The 21224-nt window shown below is 53.9% G+C and overlaps 1 protein-coding gene across 1 annotated transcript; it reads right to left on the minus strand.

Moving 5' to 3' along the window:
• Positions 1 to 2841: 2841 nt before the first annotated feature.
• Positions 2842 to 7056, minus strand: LOC129693748 (protein rapunzel-like). Its single transcript, XM_055630519.1, has 2 exons — positions 6898 to 7056; positions 2842 to 4288 (listed from the first exon to the last, which is right to left on the minus strand). The coding sequence occupies exon 2, from the start codon at positions 4243 to 4245 to the stop codon at positions 3094 to 3096; it is 1152 nt and encodes a 383-aa protein (XP_055486494.1). The 5' UTR covers positions 4246 to 4288; positions 6898 to 7056; the 3' UTR covers positions 2842 to 3093.
• Between the last annotated feature and the right edge of the window lie 14168 nt (positions 7057 to 21224).

A 21224-nucleotide genomic window follows, 5' to 3' on the forward strand; every position in this document is an offset into this window, starting at 1 on the left:
GACACCTCTGTCCACCGTGTGTCCCTCGTCTCCATCCCATCCGCCATCTACCCCCATTCTTCCACCCGCCCCTCAGCACCTCCTTGTTTTCCCAGTTTCCCCCGCGCTTCCCATTCTCCCATCCCTCTACACACACTTTTGCTTCCTACCCCCACCACCAAACCTCCCTTTCTCCCCTCTCTGCCCAATCCCCCCCCCCCCCCCCATCCACACAACCCTTCGCATTCCTCCACCTATCCACTCTCCATCCCCCCCCCCATTCCTCCCTCTCCCACTCTAGACGCGCCTGCGAGTTGGGGGCTATGCTCGCGAGGATAGGGCGGGGATTGGGGTCAAAGGAACGAATGCATAATGTTAATTTAATGTCAACGGGGTAGTTAGTGTGCGTGCGTGTGTGTGTGTGTGTGTGTGTGTGTGTGTGTGGGGGGGGGGGGGGGGGAGGGGGGGGGGGGGGCCCCTGGGGGGGGGGGGGGGGGGGGGGGGGGGGGGGCGGGGCGGGGGGGGGGGGGCGGGGCGGGGGGGGGGGGGGGGGGCGGGGGGGGGGTAGTGTGCGTGTGTGCGTGTGTGTGTGTGTGTGTATGTGTGTGTGTGTGTGTGTGTGTGTGTGTGTGTGTGGTGTGTGTGTGTGTGTGTGTGTGTGCGTGTGTGTGTGTGTGTGTGTGACACCGCAGGGGAGTTGAGGGGGACTAGTATTTCTGCTCTCTTTATACCGTGGAGATAGTTAGGATCTCGGATCATCTTGGTGTAGTCAATGTCAGTGTCTTGAAAGCAGTCAGCATTAAGGTCACAGAGATGCTGAAGGTCTTGCCACATATGAAGTTAGACAAATCTCCCGGCATGATCAGGTATATCCAATGACACTGTGGAAGCTAGGGAGGAAATTGCGGGAGCCATGGCTGAGATTTATTAGTCATTATTCAATACAGGTGACGTGTTGAAAGACTGGATGGTGGCAAATGTGCGTCTATTCAAGAAGGGCTGCAGGAAAATGCTGGGAACCCCATTTTACTGGAAATGGGGCAGTAAAGATTTCAGAGGATGTTGCATGCCTCGAGGCCCGAGGAATAGGAGCGGTTGTATAGGATAGGACTCTATTCTATAGCTATATTCTATAGGTGGTTTCACAGAGTCTCTTCCCAAAGTTGGGGAATCTAGAACCAGAGGACGTAGAATTAAAGTGAAGGGGGAAATATTAATAGTAATCTGAGGGTTTACGCTTTCACAAAAAGAGTGGTGGTGTACGGAACGAACTGCCAGAGTCGGTAGTTGCGACAGATACTATTTCAAGGTTTAATACATGTACGTGCTTCGGACATCTACATGGATTTTGACATGTACGCCGATAGTACAGGTTTAGAGGATCAACTGAGGGCTGGTACGTTTAACCTTCTTGTGTAGATAGGGCATGTTGGCCAGTATTGTCAAGTTGGGCGGAAGGATCTGCTTCCTTGCTGTGAGACTCCATGACTACGACTCTATAAGTCTAATCTGCCATTCAACAATGACTGATGTATCTTTCCATCTCAACCATACTTTCTGCCTTCTCTCCATAACCCCTTACTCATCAAGAATCTTTTAATCCCGCCATATAAATATCCATTGATTGCCCGCACAGCCGACTATGGCAATGGATTCCACAAATTCGCCACGGGAGACTAAAGAAATTCCTCCTCATTTCCTTTCTAACATTTTATTCGGAGGCGGTATCCTCTGGCCATCGACTCTCCCACTAGTGGGAACACCTTCTCCACATCCTTTCTATCCAGGCCGTTCTCAGAGGTGCGCGTCCAGGTGGGGCACAGGGGAGGTGGCGAAATGGGTGTGGGGCAGCATTGGTAGGTTAGTTGGTTAACTAAAATAAGAGAATACAATGTTCATAGCAAGTTGTAAGGTAGTCATGTGAAATATGAAGTGATCTCCCTGCAGTTTGCGCGTGCCCTCAATCTGGCAATGGAGGACCTCATCGATGGAGGTCTACGCTTGGTCCCGCCGATTAAACAGATGAACAGGAGGAACTCAACGGTCAGTCGACAGTCGACTTCATTCGTCCATTCCGTCCACAAATGCTGACGGACCCTCTGAGTTCCTCCAATATTTTGTGTTTTATTTTTCAAATACACGTCACGTCACTCGGGGGGAAGGGGGGGGGGGGGGGGGGGGGGGGGGGTTTCACACCACATGCGATTCACGGTTGGATTCAACTTTTTAATCTCATTATGAAGAAACGACACCTCTGTCCACCGTGTGTCCCTCGTCTCCATCCCATCCGCCATCTACCCCCATTCTTCCACCCGCCCCTCAGCACCTCCTTGTTTTCCCAGTTTCCCCGCGCTTCCCATTCTCCCATCCCTCTACACACACTTTTGCTTCCTACCCCCACCACCAAACCTCCCTTTCTCCCCTCTCTGCCCCAATCCCCCCCCCCCCCCCCCTCCCCCAATCGCCACCACAAACCCTTCGCATTCCTCCACCTATCCACTCTCCATCCCTCCCCAGTGCTCGCTCTCCCTCCCTAGCTCCCCTTGTGTCACTCACTCTGGCAGTCCTTGTCCTTTTCTTGCTCTGGAGTCATTGCCGTTGTACCCATCAGCCTTCACTCGCTCCCCACCCCGCTTCCGCTTGTCCTTGCTCACTCCACTTGCTCCATTTACCATCTACATCGGCCTCAGTCTCCCCTCTACCCCCCATCCACCGCACGGCCCGTTTCTCTTGCCCGCCGTCACATCAGTGCCGACCCTCCCGAGTGTGTGAGCAAACTCGGTGCTAGCGCAGTGTTGGGGGCACTCAGTGTGTTCAATGAAGCTCCCTGTGTCGGGCAGAAAGAAGGACAAAGACGACAAGTGTCTGCACAGCGAAGGTTTATTCAGCACGGCTCCACACCCTGACACAAAGCGCTATCTTCGGCTTTAAGCAACATGCAGCGGGTAAACACGGGATTTCCGTCGGGAAATAGAAGCGCGGCGCATGGCGGGGAAACTCAGCGCTCAATTTGAGAGGGACAGGCCGTCACTGAGAGTCAACGCGGAGCTCTGGCGGGGCGGGCGGTGGGGAACTATGTAATGGGTCAGTGAGTGTGGACCGTCCATTGATTGGTCACTCTGTGTGGACACAGAGAGTGACTCCATCGTAGACTTTCCAGAAGAAACGTTCCCATGGGAAGTCATGCATGCATTGGACCCCGTTGAACCGGCGGATAGCCTGGACCAAGTGCCCAGGCAGTTCACCTTTGAGGAATGTCACCACGTCCGTGGCATTTTTGCAACCGTTGAATTTTTTATCCATGATCTTCAGTACCGTGTTACGATCAACTTTTGTTTCGGCCTTGCTGTAGGAGACGACACAGTTGATGCCGTTGGTTCGGTAGAAGTAGAAAAAGTTTTCACCTTTTGTGTTGTGATAATCGTGGCCGCCCACATCGTCGTACACAACCACCGACCACTTCAGCCAGTCGTATTTATTTGCCAGCTCAGTGTGATATGCGCAGACTTGTGCCGCGTGCGAGGGGTCTTTATTGGCTTTGATCATCGCCTCCACGTCGATCTTCGCCTGCTCCAGAAACTCGGCGACGCAGCGATCCACCATGGTCTTCATCTTCTCCTCCACCTTGCTTATTTTCTCATCCCACTCCTTCTTGATGCTGTCTACGTCGTTACCCGTGATGGTGGTCTGACCCAGGAGGGCGATCAGGCCGATGCAGAAGAGCGTCTTCAGCCGGGCGCACATCTGCTCCATCACCCGCCGGTTCTTCTGGCTGTAGGACATGGCCGTCTCCAGGATAGGGACCCCGAACAGGAAGTTATGGCCCATGATGGCTTCGTAGAGGGTGTGAAGGTTTTGGTCGCCTTTGGTGCTGTTGAAGTGAGTGATGAATTCGTCTTTCTCCTTTTCCTTGCAATCGGATCTGGCACTGATGATCTCCATGTACTTTCTGAACTGGTTTTTCAGATTCATCTCCGTCGGGAAGTACACGCTACTCAAAGTGCTTTTCTCCACCTGTCGCAGAACGTTTCCCAGTTCATCCGAGATCACGTCCAGCTTGTTCTTGACTGCCGTGAACTGTTCCTTCATGTAAGCCAACTCCTCACTGTCTCCTCCACCCATGGCCAGTCCGAGCAGCAGTCCCGCCACGCCGGCGATGGGCCCGAGTACTCCGGCCATCGAGGCAAACTTCTCTAGGCTGGCAAACACCTCCATTGCCGCCCCCATATCGGCCATAGCCGCAGTCAGCTCAATGGCATCGCCCATGATGTCGCGGGACGTGGATGCAGTGGGTTCTCTTTACTGGGCGCTGTAGAGGGAAAATGAAGATGGTGATCACCCCCAGACAAGCGGAAGAGTGACGAATGGAGAGGAGGGAGGATTGCCAGAGAGGTGGGGGTGAGGGGATTGAAGCGAAGCGGTTGGAGGGGTTAATGAAAGATAGGCGGCGGTGCAACTATTGGTGAGATAGGAGGGTGAATGTAAAAGGAACGCGGGACAGGGCGAGAGACGGGGAGTTGGGAGAGACATGTGGGGTGGGCGAGAAACGGGGAGAGTGAGAGAGAAATTGGTAGTGAGCGAGCGACGGGGGCAGAAGGCGATAGACGGGGTGGGGGGGGGGGGGGGGAGGAGCGAGAGACGGGAGAGGGAATGAGCAGAGATAGAGAGCAATTGGAAGGATGGGGAGAGAGCTTGAAAACAAATTCTCAGTTGTCATCTCCACCCCGAGAGTTTCACAAGGTCTGTACAGTATTCGTTCCCACGTCCTCGTTACAGCTCATCCCTACCATCACCTTCACCGTCACCATCACCATCACCAACCCAGAGAGACAGTTGGGAGAATAGGCGAGGGACGGGAGCGCTTGATAGTGGGACTGGGGGAGGGGAGAAGGAACAAAGGCGGGCGGGGTCTGAAGATCAACTTTAAAAAAACTCTCCTGGACAATCTACACCGCAGGCGACAGCTGTTTACTGCGCCTAGCGGAGCTGATCCTGACCCTCAACAAATTCTGCTTAAACTCCTCCCAGTTTCTCCAAGACCAAGACGCAGCTTTGGCCACCAGCATGGGCCGCAGCTACACCCATCTCTTTATAGGTTACGATGAACAATCCCTGTTCCAGCCATACACTGACCCTATCCCCGAACTCTACCTCCGTTACATTGATTACTGCATCGGTGCTACGTCCTGCACCCGTGCAGAACTCATGGACTTCAGCTTCACCTGGTCCTCACCTGGCGCTATACCTCCTCATCGACTCTGTCCAGAAATATAGAGCAGACAGAGGAACCCTACGGCGCCGGGGCAATCTAGGAGAGACGAAGGGAGCAGGGAAGAGACGGGAGTGTGGGGGAGACGTTGAGCGCGCCCTCAAACCACTGCCCGCAACACTGCGCGGGCGGCGTGTAGATATACCGGGGTGTGGGGGAGAGACCGGGTGAGTGGGTAGTTGGTGGGGCGGGGGGTGGTGGCGCAGGGAGCATTGGGGAGTGGGGAGCGACGTGGAGGGGAGGGAGAGATGGTGGAAGTGGGAAGAGGCGGGGCGGGTAAGAGACGGGTTTGTTGGGGAGAGACTCGGCGAGTGTTTGCAGGTGGAGGGGGAGTCGGGAGAATGAGAGCAAGAGACGGTGGACGGGTGGGAGAGTGCGGAGTGGTGGTATGGGGAGAGACGGAACCACTGCGGGCTGGGTCTGAAGAACAGCGTGACCCCGGGAGACAGATGGTTTACACAGTCCGTACATTATTGTCCCACCCCCCCCCCCCCCCCCCCACCAACCACCCGCCCCTCCCGTGCTGTGAACACTGGGCATTGCGGGTGTGGGGCGGCTACAAACAGGGGAGTGGGGAGAGACGTGGACAGAGGGGAAATACCGGGATGTAGGGGAGAGAAGGGAAAAGTTCGACGAAGCGGAGGTAGTTGGGACTAAAAGTGAGGAGAATGATGGGGGGGGGGGGGGGGGGGGCGAGAGAGAAAGAGAGAATGGGCCTGGGACGGGGGGGGGGGGGGGGGGGGGGGGGGGGGTGAGGAAAGGCGGGGAGCGACAGATGGTGGGGCTGGAAATGTGATGCGACGGAACAAAGAAGATCAGCTTCAAAACAAACTCTCGTGTACAATCTCCCACACGACCACCGCACCCTCCTCCCCCCCACGGGAGAGTCAGCTGTGTTCACGGGGCTGTGGCCCGGTGTGTCCTGTCAAGAAACTGTCGCCAGTCGTACTTCCTTCCGCCAGCGATTGAGAGCTTCATTGAACACAACTGCCTCCAACACTGCGCTTGTACCCAGGGGGAGCGAGAGTAGTGGGGAGTGGAGGATGGGGGTGGGGGATATATAGAGAGAGCGGGGATACCAGGATGTGGGGGAAAGACAGAGGGAGTCTGGGAGAGTCGTGTAGAGAGGGGTGACATGGGGCGTGCGGTAGAGACGGAGAAGTGGGAATGGACTGGGGAGTGAGGAGTGACGAGCTGATCGGTGAGAGACGGGGAGAGGGCAGACTGGTGGCGGAAGAAATGGATAGTGAGCGAGCAACAGGCGCAGAAAGCCAAGGACCGGGGGGGGGGGGGAGAGAGAGGGGGGGGGGGGGGGGGGGCTGTAATGAGCAGAGATAGAGAACTACTGGGAGGATGGGGGAAGAGACTGGGGGGGACCGGAGTTGGAGAGGAGTGCGAGAGACGGGGGGGGGGGGGGGGGGGGGGGGGGGGAGGGGGGGAGACGGGGGGGGGGGGGGGGGGGGGGGGGGAAGGAAGGGGGGGGAGGCAGGAATGGGGTGGAACGGGGGAGTTGGGAGAGACGGGGGGGGGGGGAGGAAGTGGGGAGAGGCGGCAGGAATGGGGTGGAACGGGGGGTGTGGGGTAAGACGGGGGAGTTGGGAGAGACAGGGGGGAGGGGGGGAGGCGGGACGTATCCGGAAGAGATTTACCTTCACGAACACCTCGCTCCTTCCCAGGTCACGTCGCTGAGGGGTTCACTCGGATGAGCTGCTCGGAGAAATTGGGACCGACTTTTATCCACGGGGATCCTCCTCCTTCCCCCGCCCAAAATCGTCCACTTCACCTTGCCCCTCCCCAGGGGCGGAACATATGCGGGCGGGGTCCGAACATGAGCTTCAAAACAAATGCCCTTGGGCAATCTCCACCTCGGGCGACACCAGGTCCACATGACCTGTACACTATTCTTCACTCTCTCCCGTTACGCCCCTTCCTCCTCCCAACCCCGCGCTGTGAACACAGGGGGAGTCAGCTGTGTTCACGGGGCTGTGGCCCGGTGTGTCCTGTCCACACACTATCGCCAGTTGTGCTTACTTCCACTTGAGAGCGGGAGCTTCATTGGACACAATGTCTCCAACACTGCGCTTGCACCGAGTTTGATCACACAGACTGGAGGAGGAATAAGAGCAGTGGGGAGAGTGGGGGAAGACGGAGACAGGGGGGGGGGGGGGGGGGGGGGGGGGGGGGCTATAAAGAGGGGGGTGCGGAGGGGACACGCCCAAGATGACGTCCTCGTTTACGCCTTTTTCCTTTATTATCGTTAATATTTTGTATACATTTCATTCATTGTTCTTTATCTCTCCAAATCACCGTCTATATCTCTCGTTTCCCTTATCACAAACCAGTCTGAAGAAGGATCACGGCCCGAAGCGTCACTCATCCCTTCTCTCCACAGATGCTGCCTGTCCCGCTGTTTTGTGTCTATCAGCAGTTTACATAATCTGTACATTATATGTTATCTCTCCCACGCTAATCCCCCCCAACCCTCACACCCACACACGCGCTCCGAGACCACGGGGAGAGTCAGCTGTGTTCACGTAATGTGACCCCGTGTGTCCTGTCCACACACTGTCGCCAATTGTGCTTACTCCTACACGGCTCTGGGAGCTTCATTGAACAAACACAGTCCCCAACAATGCGCTTGCTCCCAGATTGGTCACACGGATGGGAGGGGGAACGAGATCAGTGGGAAATGGGAGGTGGGGAGTGGGGAAGATGTAAAGAGGGGGGGGGGGGGGGGGGGGGGGGATACCGGGATGTGGGGTAAGACAGGGGGAGTCTGGGAAAGTCTTGGAGAGAGAGGAGACTTGGGACGTGCGGTAGAGACGGAGATGGACTGGGGAGTGTGGAGTGACGAGCTGAGCGGGTAGTGACGGGGGGAGGTCAGGCAGGTGGCGGAACGGATGACGAGGGGAGTGGGGGTAGAGAGAAGGTGATAGTGGGGTGAGGGGTGGCAAGAGAGGTGGGGAGAGATGGAGCAAATACGGGCCGGGTCGAAGATCAGCTTGAAAACGAATTATCTGTTGCAATCACCACCCCGTGAGACAACACTTAGTGTTCGCAGGGCTGTTGGGGGTGCAGGTGTGGGGCGGCTACAATCAAGGGAGAGGGGGGGAGAGGGGGATGGGGGGGAAGCCAGAAAAAAACGGGGGGGGGGGGGGGGGGTACCGAGTGAAGAGTGAACATGTAATGAACAGTTTCTGTAAATGAGTTGTCGCCCAGGAAGTGAGAGTACCGGATAATTTGTTTTCAAGGCGATCTTCGAACCCCGCCTGCATTTGTTCCGTCTCCTACTCTCCGCCTCTCTCACCAGCAACCCACTCCTCTCCCTCATCCCTTACCCCCGTCCCCACGTTCTCCCCTATCCGCCACAGCCCTGAGGGTGGCGGGGGTGTAGCGTGGGAGAGAGAACATCCCCCCCCCACCCCACGCACACACCCGCATACTCTGGCAAGGCGGTCCGAAAGGGCGGGGCGGGGGAGGGGGTGCGTTGGGTGCGACCACACCCCGTTTTGTTCCCTCAGAGTTAGAAAAAATAACGAGGAGAAAAAATATATCTGGCCCGTGGGATAAGGAAGTGCCCATTTCTCCGGGCTCTGGTGGGGGGGGGGGTTGCGGTGTCCTGGCGGGAGTGGCTGAATCTGAACCCAGCGGCTGTAAAAGAGTGGACCCTTTCCCACTCCCACCAACACTTCACCCCCAATTACTCATTTTAACCAGTCCCTGCAAAGATGCACTGTTCCTGCCTGCTTCAAAGTCTCCACTATTGTCCCTGTACCCCAAAAGGTGAGGATTGCTGGTCTTAATGACTAGAGGCTTGTCGCACTGACCTCTGTAGTCATGGAGACCGTTGAAAGGCTTGTGCTGGCCAAGCTGAAAAATATCACAATCTCTCTGCTGGACCCTCTGCATTTTGCATATTGGGCCAATAGATCTGTGGATGACACAGTCAATCTGGGCCTACACTTCATCCTCCAGATCCTAGACCACCAGGGGACCTATGCGAGGATTTTTTTTGTTAATTTTAGCTCTGCATTCAACACCGTTGTGCCAGAGCTACTACGCTCCTAACTTTCTGTGTTGACTGTGCCTGAACCCCTCTGTCGGTGGATCACCAGCTTCCTGACCAAGCATATCTCGGTCCCGCAAACGCTCAGCATAGGGGCACCGCAAGATGCGTACTCTCCCCACTCCTCTACTCTCGCCACACCAATGACTGCACCTCCACAGCCACCTCTGTCAAGCTGCTCAAGTTTGCGGACGACACAACGCCTGAGGAGTGGGTAGAGAAGGTGATAGTGGGGTAAGGGGTGGCAAGAGAGGTGGGGAGAGATGGAGCAAATACGGGCCGGGTCGAAGATCAGCTTGAAAACGAATTCTCTGTTGCAATCACCACCCCGTGAGACAACACTTAGTGTTCGCAGGGCTGTTGGGGGTGCAGGTGTGGGGCGGCTACAATCAGGGGGGAGAAGGGGAGACGGGGAACAACTGAGAGTGGGGATGGGGAGGGAAGCCAGAAAAAAGACGGACGGGGTCCGTCGATCAACTTCAAAACAAACTCTCTTACACAATCTACATCCTACCCTTCAACTCCCCGAGGGAGGGACCAACCACTCCCTGGAGCCGGAACAATTGCAGGCGGATCCGGAGACCAGCTTCAACACAAACTCTTTACAATCTTCGCCCCAGGCGACACCAGTTTCACATGATCTCTACATTATTTGTGTGAACCCGGTGTCGCCCGGGTGGAGATTAATAGTTTGTTTTGCAGCTGATCTCCGGACCCCGCCTGTAATTGTTCCGGCTCCAGGATGGGTCACCACCTTCCCACAGGGAGTAGGGAGAAGAGGGGGGGTGTGTGGAAGAGACGGGGGAGAGGGGGAATGAGTGAGGAAGGGACGGGAGAGAAGAGTATGTGTGTGTGTGTGTGTGTGTGTGTGTGTGTGGGGGGGGGGGGGGGTGATCTGTACATTACCGTTCTCTCTCCCACGCTACACCCCCCCCCCCCCCCCCCCCCCCCCAGCGCTGCGAACTCGGGACTGTGGCGGAGTGGGGACAACGTGAGGACGGGTCGGTGGTAGGGGATGTGGGGGGCATGGTGATCGCGAAAGTGCATTTGTTTTCAAGATAATCTTCGGACCTAGTCCACATTTACCCCGCCTCTCCCCACACCCCACCCGCACTCACCCAGTCGCTTCCCGTCTCTCGCCCACACCCCATCCTCCATCGCCCTCCTGTTTCTGCCCCACTCTAACCAGTCACCCAACTCCCAATCGTCTCTCCCTCTGTCCCCACGTCTCTTCCCAGCACTTTCTACCACGCTTAACCCCCACCCCGGCCTCTCCCATTCATCCCTCTCCTCTCCCCACTCCCCCGACTCACACCCTCCCCACACCTCTCTCCCCATCCCCCACCTCCGCCGCACTGCTCGCGTTCTTCCTCCGTGTTGTGTGATCAGTGTTGGGGGCAGTGTGTTCAATGATGTGACAGTGTCAGGTAGCAGGAAGGACAACTGGCGACAGTGTATGGACAGGACACACCGGGTGACAATCCGTGAACACAGCTGACTCTCCAAGTGTTCACAGCGCGGGCTGGGGGTGAGGTGGGTGAGAGGGGGGGTTGGGGGGAGGGGGGGGGGGGGGGGGGGGGGGTTACCGGGTAAGAGTGAACATGTAATGAACAGTTTCTGTAAATGAGTTGTCGCCCAGGAAGTGAGAGTACCGGATAATTTGTTTTCAAGGCGATCTTCGAACCCCGCCTGCATTTGTTCCGTCTCCTACTCTCCGCCTCTCTCACCAGCAACCCACTCCTCTCCCTCATCCCTTACCCCCGTCCCCACGTTCTCCCCTATCCGCCACAGCCCTGAGGGTGGCGGGGGTGTAGCGTGGGAGAGAGAACATCCCCCCCCCACCCCACGCACACACCCGCATACTCTGGCAAGGCGGTCCGAAAGGGCGGGGCGGGGGAGGGGGTGCGTTGGGTGCGACCACACCCCGTTTTGTTCCCTCAGAGTTAGAAAAAATAACGAGGAGAAAAAATATATCTGGCCCGTGGGATAAGGAAGTGCCCATTTCTCCTGGCTCTGGTGGGGGGGGGGGTGGGTTGCGGTGTCCTGGCGGGAGTGGCTGAATCTGAACCCAGCGGCTGTAAAAGAGTGGACCCTTTCCCACTCCCACCAACACTTCACCCCCAATTACTCATTTTAACCAGTCCCTGCAAAGATGCACTGTTCCTGCCTGCTTCAAAGTCTCCACTATTGTCCCTGTACCCAAAAAGGTGAGGATTGCTGGTCTTAATGACTAGAGGCTTGTCGCACTGACCTCTGTAGTCATGGAGACCGTTGAAAGGCTTGTGCTGGCCAAGCTGAAAAATATCACAATCTCTCTGCTGGACCCTCTGCATTTTGCATATTGGGCCAATAGATCTGTGGATGATGCAGTCAATCTGGGCCTACACTTCATCCTCCAGCACCTAGACCGCCAGGGGACATATGCGAGGATTTTTGTTGTTAATTTTAGCTCTGCATTCAACACCGTTGTGCCAGAGCTACTACGCTCCTAACTTTCTGTGTTGACTGTGCCTGAACCCCTCTGTCGGTGGATCACCAGCTTCCTGACCAAGCATATCTCGGTCCCGCAAACGCTCAGCATAGGGGCACCACAAGATGCGTACTCTCCCCACTCCTCTACTCTCGCCACACCAATGACTGCACCTCCACAGCCACCTCTGTCAAGCTGCTCAAGTTTGCGGACGACACAACGCCTGAGGAGTGGGTAGAGAAGGTGATAGTGGGGTGAGGGGTGGCAAGAGAGGTGGAGAGAGATGGAGCAAATACGGGCGGGGTCGAAGATCAGCTTGAAAACGAATTCTCTGTTGCAATCACCACCCCGTGAGACAACACTTAGTGTTCGCAGGGCTGTTGGGGGTGCAGGTGTGGGGCGGCTACAATCAGGGTGGAGAAGGGGAGACGGGGAACAACTGAGAGTGGGGATGGGGAGGGAAGCCAGAAAAAAGACGGACGGGGTCCGTCGATCAACTTCAAAACAAACTATCTTACACAATCTACATCCTACCCTTCAACTCCCCGAGGGAGGGACCAACCACTCCCTGGAGCCGGGACAATTGCAGGCGGATCTGGAGATCAGCTTCAACACAAACTCTTTACAATCTTCGCCCCAGGCGACACCAGTTTCACATGATCTTTAGATTATTTGTGTGAACCCGGTGTCGCCCGGGAGGATATTGCAAGTTTGTTTTGCAGCTGATCTCCGGACCCCGCCTGTAATTGTTCCGGCTCCAGGATGGGTCACCACCTCCCCACAGGGAGTAGGGAGAAGAGGAGGGTGTGTGGAAGAGACGGGGGAGAGGGGGAATGAGTGCGGATGAGACGGGAGAGACGTGTTTGTGTATGTGTGTGTGTGTGTGTGTGTGTGTGTGTGTGTGGGGGGGGGGGGGGGGGGGGGGGGGGTTGATCTGTACATTACAGTTCTCTCTCTCTCACGCTACACCGCTGCGGCGGAGTGGGGAGAAACGTGGGGACCGGTAGGGGTAGGGGAGGAGTGGGTTGTCGTTGAGAGAGGCGGAGAGTAGGAGAGGGCGAGGTGGAGGGGGGGGGGGGGGGGGGGGGATGGGGGTAGCCTGGGGCTAACTTGGAGAGTGAGGGCGGGGAGAGACGGAACAAATGCAGGCGGGGTTCAAAGATCACCTTGAAAACAAATTATCCGGTTCACTCACTCCGTGGGGGACAACTCATTTACCTAATCTGTTCGTTACATGTTCACTCTCACCCGGTAACTCCCCGCCCCCCGCACCCCTCCCACTCCCCTCACCCACCACCCGCGCTGTGAACATTTGGAGAGTCAGCTGTGTTCACGGACTGTGACCCTGGTGTGTCCAGTCCATACACTGTCACATCATTGACCACACTGCCCCCAACACTGATCACACAACACGGAGGAAGAACGCTAGTAGTGCAGCGGAGGTGGGGGGTGGGGAGAGAGGTGTGGGGAGGGTGTGAGCCGAGGGAGTGGGGAGAGGAGGGGGATGAATGGGAGAGGCCGGGGTGGGGGATAAACGTGGTAGAAAGTGCTGGGAAGAGACGTGGGGACAGAGGGAGATACGATTGGGAGTTGGGCGACTGGTTAGAGTGGGGCAGAGACAGGAGGGCGATGGAGGACGGGGAGTGGGCGAGAGACGGGAAGCGACTGGGTGAGTGCGGGTGGGGTGATAAATATGGAGGAGATAAATATGTGGATGATCTTTTTGAGGTCATCAATCTGGAGGAATTGTTTTATTTTAGCTATCGTCCGAAGCTGAAAGAAGCTAGCTTTTACCACGGCATTGACTTGTTTGTCAAATTTCAATGCTGAGTCAAATATCACGCCAAGGTTTTTGACGTGAGGTTTGAGTAATGGGGAAAGGCTTCCAAGGCTGACTGCTACCATTTTGATTGAGTCCGAGGGGCCTAGAAGGATGACCCTAGACTTACTATCGTTTAGTTGGAGGAAGTTCTGGGCCACCCAACAAATGGGGATATTCGGCGCCACGCAGTCGGGAGGTGAGTTAGCACTGGGATCTGACCCTTCCCCAGAGACGGAGCAAGTGAGGGCGGGATTCAAAACCAACTCTCTTGTGCAATGTAAACCCCGCGAGGCAGCAGGGTACATAATCTGTGCAATTCTTGTTCTCTATCGACAGGAGAGGGGTGTGTGGATTGGGAACAGAGACGTGGGGTGCGAAAGTGAGGCGAAGGACGGGGTAGCGGTAGGGAAAGCCGGGAGAGCCGCCAGTACGGGAGGAGAGAAGGGGAGGGGTCCGAAGGTCAGTTGGTCCCGGGGGACAGCAGTGGTTACACAATCTGAACATTATTGTACTCTCTCTCCCCCGTTATCCCTCGCGTCCCGCGCTGTGAACACAGGGTTGTGGCTGGTGTGGAGGCGATTATAACCCCCCCCCCCCCCCCCCCCCCCGCGCTATGAACACGGGGAGAGTCAGCTGTGTTCACTGGGCAGTGGCCCGCTTTGTCCAGTCCAGACACTGTCGCTAGTTGTGCTTACTTCTACGTGAGAGCTTCATTGAACACACTGCCCCCAACACTGCGCTTGCACCCAGTTTGATCAGGGGAATGGGTGCAGGCCTGCGGTTGTGGGGGAGGGAGGGGAGACGTGGAGTGATGGGAGAAACCCGGGTGTGGGTGAGAGACTGGGGCAGAGTGGGCAGGCGGCGGCAGCGGTGACGCGGGGAGACCGGCATCGACGTGGAGGGGAGGAGGAGGAGTTGGGGGCAGCAGGAGACCGGCTGAGTGGGGAAGAGGCGGGTTAGAAACATAGAAACATAGAAATTAGGTGCAGGAGTAGGCCATTCGGCCCTTCGAGCCTGCACCGCCATTTAATATAATCATGGCTGATCATCCAACTCAGTATCCCGTACCTGCCTTTTCTCCATAACCTCGGATCCCCTTGGCCACAAGGGCCACATCTAACTCCCTCTTAAATATAGCCAATGAACTGGCCTCAACTACCCTCTGTGGCAGAGAGTTCCAGAGATTCACCACTCTCTGTGTGAAAAAAGTTCTCCTCATCTCGGTTCTAAAGGATTTCCCCCTTATCCTTAAGCTGTGACCCCTTGTCCTGGACTTCCCCAACATCGGAAACAATCTTCCTGCATCTAGCCTGTCCAACCCCTTAAGAATTTTGTAAGTTTCTATAAGATCCCCTCTCAATCTCCTAAACTCTAGAGAGTATAAACCAAGTCTATCCAGTCTTTCTTCATAAGACAGTCCTGACATCCCAGGAATCAGTCTGGTGAACCTTCTATGGCAATAATGTCCTTCCTCAGATTTGGAGACCAAAACTGCACGCAATACTCCAGGTGTGGTCTCACCAAGACCCTATACAGCTGCAGTAGAACCTCCCTGCTCCTATACTCAAATCCTCTTGCTATGAAAGCCAACATGCCATTCGCTTTCTTTACTGCCTGCTGCACCTGCATGCCTACCTTCAATGACTGGTGTACCATGACACCCAGGTCTCGCTGCATCTCCCCCTTTCCCAATCGGCCACCGTTTAGATAATAATCTGCTTTCCCGTTTTTGCCACCAAAATGGATAACCTCACATTTATCCACATTAAACTGCATCTGCCAAACATTTGCCCACTCACCCAGCCTATCCAAGTCACCTTGCAGTCTCCTAGCATCCTCCTCACACCTAACACTGCCCCCCAGCTTAGTGTCATCCGCAAACTTGGAGATATTGCCTTCAATTCCCTCATCCAGATCATTAATATATATTGTAAATAGCTGGAGTCCCAGTACTGAGCCTTGCGGTACCCCACTAGTCACTGCCTGCCATTGTGAAAAGGACCCGTTTACTCCTACTCTTTGCTTCCTGTTTGCCAGCCAGTTCTCTATCCACATCAATACTGAACCCCCAATGCCATGTGCTTTAAGTTTGTATACTAATCTCTTATGTGGGACCTTGTCGAAAGCCTTCTGGAAGTCCAGATACACCACATCCACTGGTTCTCCCCTATCCACGCTACTAGTTACATCCTCGAAAAATTCTATAAGATTCGTCAGACATGATTTACCTTTCGTAAATCCATGCTGACTTTGTCCAATGATTTCACCACTTTCTAAATGTGCTGCTATCCCATCTTTAATAACTGACTCTAGCAGTTTCCCCACTACCGATGTTAGGCTAACTGGTCTGTAATTCCCCGTTTTCTCTCTCCCTCCCTTCTTAAAAAGTGGGGTTACGTTTGCTACCCGCCAATCCTCTGGAACTACTCCAGAATCTAAGGAGTTTTGAAAGATTATTACTAATGCATCCACTATTTCTGGAGCTACTTCCTTAAGTACTCTGGGATGCAGCCTATCTGGCCCTGGGGATTTATCGGCCTTTAATCCATTCAATTTACCCAACACCACTTCCCGACTAACCTGGATTTCACTCAATTCCTCCACCTCCTTTGACCCGCGGGCCCCTGCTATTTCCGGCAGATCATTTATGTCTTCCTTAGTGAAGACGGAACCAAAGTAGTTATTCAATTGGTCCGCCATATCCTGGTTCCCCATGATCAACTCACCTGTTTCTGACTGCAAGGGACCTACATTTGTTTTAACTAATCTCTTTCTTTTCACATATCTATAAAAACTTTTGCAGTCAGATTTTATGTTCACTGCCAGTTTTCGTTCATAATGCATTTTTCCTTTTCTAATTAAGCCCTTCGTCCTCCTCTGCTGGTCTCTGAATTTCTCCCAGTCCTCCGGTATGCTGCTTTTTTGGGCTAGTTTGTACGCATCATCCTTTGCTTTGATACTATCCCTGATTTCCCTTGTTATCCATGGATGCACTACCTTCCCTGATTTATTCTTTTGCCAAACTGGGATGAACAATTTTTGTAGTTCATCCATGCAGTCTTTAAATGCCTTCCATTGCATATCCACCGTCAACCCTTTTAGAATTAATTGCCAGTCAATCTTGGCCAATTCACGTCTCATACCCTCAAAGTTACCTTTCTTTAAGTTCAAAACCATTGTTTCTGAATTAACAATGTCACTCTCCATCCTAATGAAGAACTCAACCATATTATGGTCACTCTTGCCCAAGGGGGCACGCACAACAAGACTACTAACTAACCCTTCCTCATTACTCAATACCCAGTCTAAAATAGCCAGCTCTCTCGTTGGTTCCTCTACATGTTGGTTTAGATAACTATCCCGTATACATTCCAAGAAATCCTCTTCCTCAGCACCCCTGCCAGTTTGATTCACCCAATCTATATGTAGATTGAAGTCACCCATTATAACTGCTTTGCCTTTGTCGCAAGCATTTCTAATTTCCTGTTTGATGCCATCCCCAACTTCACTACTACTGTTAGGTGGCCTGTACACAACACCCACCAGCGTTTTCTGCCCCTTATTGTTTCGCAGCTCTACCCATACCGATTCCACATCCTCCAAACTAATGTCCTTCCTTTCCATTGCGTTAATCTCCTCTCTAACCAGCAACACTACCCCACCTCCTTTTCCTTTCTCTCTATCCCTCCTGAATATTGAATATCCCGGGATGTTCAGCTCCCAGCCTTGGTCACCCTGGAGCCATGTCTCCGTGATCCCAACTATATCATAATCATTAATGGCTATCTGCACGTTCAACTCATCCACCTTATTACGAATACTCCTTGCATTGAGACACAAAGCCTTCAGGCTTGTTTTTACAACGCTCTTACCCCTTATACAATTATGTTGAAAAGTGGCCCTTTTTGATTTTTGCCCTGGTTTTGTCTGCCTGCCACTTTTACTTTTCACCTTGCTACCTATTGCTTCTACCTTCATTTTACACCCCCCTGCCCCTCTGCTCTTGTACCCATCCCCCTGCCACATTAGTTTAAATCCTCCCCGACAGCAGTAGCAAACACCCCCCCAAGGACATTGGTTCCATTCCAGTCCAGGTGCAGACCGTCCTGTTTGTACTGGTCCCACCTCCCCCAGAACTGGTTCCAATGCCCTAAAAATTTGAATCCCTCCCCCTTGCACCATTTTTCAAGCCACGTATTCATCTGCAATATCCTCCTATTTCTGCTCTGACTGGCCCGTGGTACTGGTAGTAATCCAGAGATTATTACCTTTGAGGTCCTACTTTTAAGCTTATCTCCTAGCTCCCTAAATTCATCCTTTAGGACCTCATCCCTTTTTTTTTACCTATATCGTTGGTGCCAATATGCACCACGACAACTGGCTGTTCACCCTCCCCCTCCAGAATGTTCTGCAGCCGTTCAGTGACATCCCTGACCCTTGCACCAGGGAGGCAACATACCATCCTGGAGTCTCTTTTGCGGCCGCAGAAACGCCTATCTATTCCCCTGACAATTGAATCCCCTATTACTATTGCCCTTCCACTCTTTTTCCCCCCCTCATGTGCCGCAGAGCCACCCATGGTGCCATGAACTTGGCTGCTGCTGCATTCCCCTGATGAGCAATCTCCCTCAACAGTTTCCAAAATGGTATACCTGTTTAGGAGGGAGATGACCGCAGGGTACTCCTGCACTACCTGCCTACTGCTTTGCTGACTATTGGCCACCCGTTCCCCTTCCGTCCTCTTACCTTTTACCTGCGGTGTGACCAACTCACTGTACGTGCTGTCCACGACTTTCTCAGCGTCGTGGATGCTCCAGTATGAATCCAACCGCAGCTCCAATCGTTCAATGCGGTCTGCCAGGAGCTGTAGCTGGACACACTTCCTGCAAACATAGTCACCAGGGACACCGACCATATCCCTGATCTCCCACATGTTGCAGGCTGAGCAAACCACGGGGCCAATCTCCACTGACATATCCTACTCCCAATTTAACTATATTAAATATTAAAAAACACAAAACTTTATCTGTTAAACTTTACTAATAAATACTGTACCCTTAACTCCCAGAATCCTTACCTCCCAGAATCCTTATCTCCCAGAATCCTTACCTCCCAGAATCCTTAGCCTAAAGGCAAAAATGTAAAAATGTAAACCAATCAGAGGCTTCCTCTGAACCAATCAGAGGCTTCCCCCAGACTCCTTCTCTGGAACGTTGGCGATTTGGTCGCAGGTTCCAGCGCAGGTACTCCTCCCCTCTCACCAACGGCTCCCTGGGCCTCCCTGGGTCTCTACCTCTCAAGCGTATTGCGTGGTCTCCTCTCCGAAGACTCTCGAGCCAAAGACTCACACTTTTCTCACAGGGCACTTCCCTCACTAGGCCGCTCACTCACTGCCGCTCGCAAAGAGCTGTCCTGCTTAAATTGACTGATAAATTGCCTGATTTACCAATTTACACAGCCAATTCCTCAGTTTTCAACTGGTTTCACCCCTCTCCTCACACTTGGGCTAGAGCCAATCAGTGGTATCTCTTGCTAATCTGTTGCTGCTGTTGTTCCTCCCAAATCTACAGCAGTACTGAACAAAGACGGTGCGTCCTTGGCCTTTTAACTGTTTTCAACTGGTTTCACCCCTCTCCTCACACTTGGGCTAGAGCCAATCAGTGGTATCTCTTGCTAATCTGTTGCTGCTGTTGTTCCTCCCAAATCTACCTCCCAAATCTTGTATCGGGGAGACCAGGGGAGGGTCCGCTGGAGCCGAGGGAGCGGCGGAAGGAGTCGGGAGCGCTTCGAGTACGAGGGAGAGACGGGGAGCGAGTGGAAGATTGCATTGTAATTATTGTTCTCTCTCTGCTCTGAGCAGTGGGGAGTGTGCGGGAGGGGGCGTGGGGAGGGGATATCGGGATGACAAGGTGATTCTGGGAGAGTGGTGGAGAGAGGGGAGAAATGGGGCGTGCGATAGAAGTGGGGATGGACTGGGATGTGTGGAGTGACGAGCTGAGCGCGGAACGACGGGGGGGGGGGGGGGGCGTAAGGAGAATGCCGGGCGTGGCTGCGAGACGGAGCGTGGGGCCCCTGTCCCACTTATGCCCATGTCCCACTTATGAAACCGAACGGAAACGTTTCCGCCCCACCCAAGGTTTCCGTGCGTTCCCGGAGTTTCCGCGACTAAAAATAGGTTGCCGTTTTAAAAATCGGTAATGTTTTAGTCGAAGCGGTTGCGATGCTAGTTGATGGTGGTTGCCAGAGGTTGCAGGTGGTTGCCGAAGGTTGCAGGTACTGGAAGGTAAGAATGGCGAGAAACAGGTGGAGTGGGGGGAGATTGGTGCAGCAGTGAGAGACGTGGGGAGAGAGGTGAGGCAGGACGTTGTCAAGTCGCTGGGACATTCACTCCTTTGCTCGGAGAAATGGGGGACTGACGTATCCACAGGGACGCCCCTCCATCTCCTTCAACTCCCCGGGGGACGGATCAACCACCACCTGGAGCCGGAACAATTGCAGGCGGATCCGGAGATCAGCTTCAAAACAGACTGTTTACAATCTTCACCCCAGGCGACATCAGTTTCACATGATCTGTGCATTATTTGTGTGAACCCGGTATGGCCCGGGAGGTGATTGCAAGAGTTTATTTTGAAGCTGATCTCCGGGCCCGCCTGCAATTGTTCCCGCTCTAGGATGGTGGCCACCTTCCCACGGGGAGTAGGGAGAGGAGGAGGGGTGGGGAGAAGCGTGGAGCGGTAAGAAGGGGAAGTGTAAACAGACGGGGGATATGGAGAGATGGCAGGGTGATGGAGAGACGGGGGTGTGTGGAGGGACGGGGCGGCAGGGAAAAATTGAGGGAAACTGAAACATAGAAACATAGAAAATAGGTGCAGGAGTAGGCCATTCGGCCCTTCGAGCCTGTACCGCCATTCAATATGATCATGGCTGATCATCCAACTCAGTATCCTGTACCTGCCTTCTCTCCATACCCCCGATCACTTTAGCCACAAGGGCCACATCTAACTCCCTCTTAAATATAGTCAATGAACTGGCCTCAACTACCTTCTGTGGCAGAGAATTCCAGAGATTCACCACTCTCTGTGTGAAAAATGTTTTTCTCATCTCGGTCCTAAAAGATTTCCCCTTTATCCTTAAACTGTGACCCCTTGTCCTGGACTTACCCAACATCGGGAACAATCTTCCTGCATCCAGCCTGTCCTACCCCTTAAGAATTTTGTAAATTTCAATAAGATCCCCCCTCAATCTTCTAATTTCTAGCGAGTACAAGCCGCGTCTATCCAGTCTTTCTTCGTATGAATGACATCCCAGGAATCAATCTGGTGAACCTTCTCTGTACTCCCTCTATGGCAAGAATGTCTTTCCTCAGATTAGGAGACCAAAACTGTACACAATCCTCCAGGTGTGGTCTCACCAAGACCATGTACAACTGCAGTAGAACCTCCCTGTTCCGATACTCAAATCCTTTTGCTATGAATGCTAACATACCATTCGCTTTCTTCACTGCCTGCTGCACCTGCATGCCTACTTTCAATGACTGGTGTACCATGACACCCAGGTCCCGTAGCATCTATCCTTTTCGCAATCGGCCACCATTCAGATAAAAATCTACTTTCATGTT

The sequence above is a fragment of the Leucoraja erinacea genome, unplaced genomic scaffold, assembly GCF_028641065.1.
Source record: "Leucoraja erinacea ecotype New England unplaced genomic scaffold, Leri_hhj_1 Leri_411S, whole genome shotgun sequence".
NCBI lineage: Eukaryota > Metazoa > Chordata > Chondrichthyes > Rajiformes > Rajidae > Leucoraja > Leucoraja erinaceus.

Coding starts and splice junctions, on each gene's coding strand:
- LOC129693748 (XM_055630519.1), bottom strand. CDS start 4,245: ATGGGCGATGCCATTGAGCTGACTGCGGCTATGGCCGATATGGGGGCG.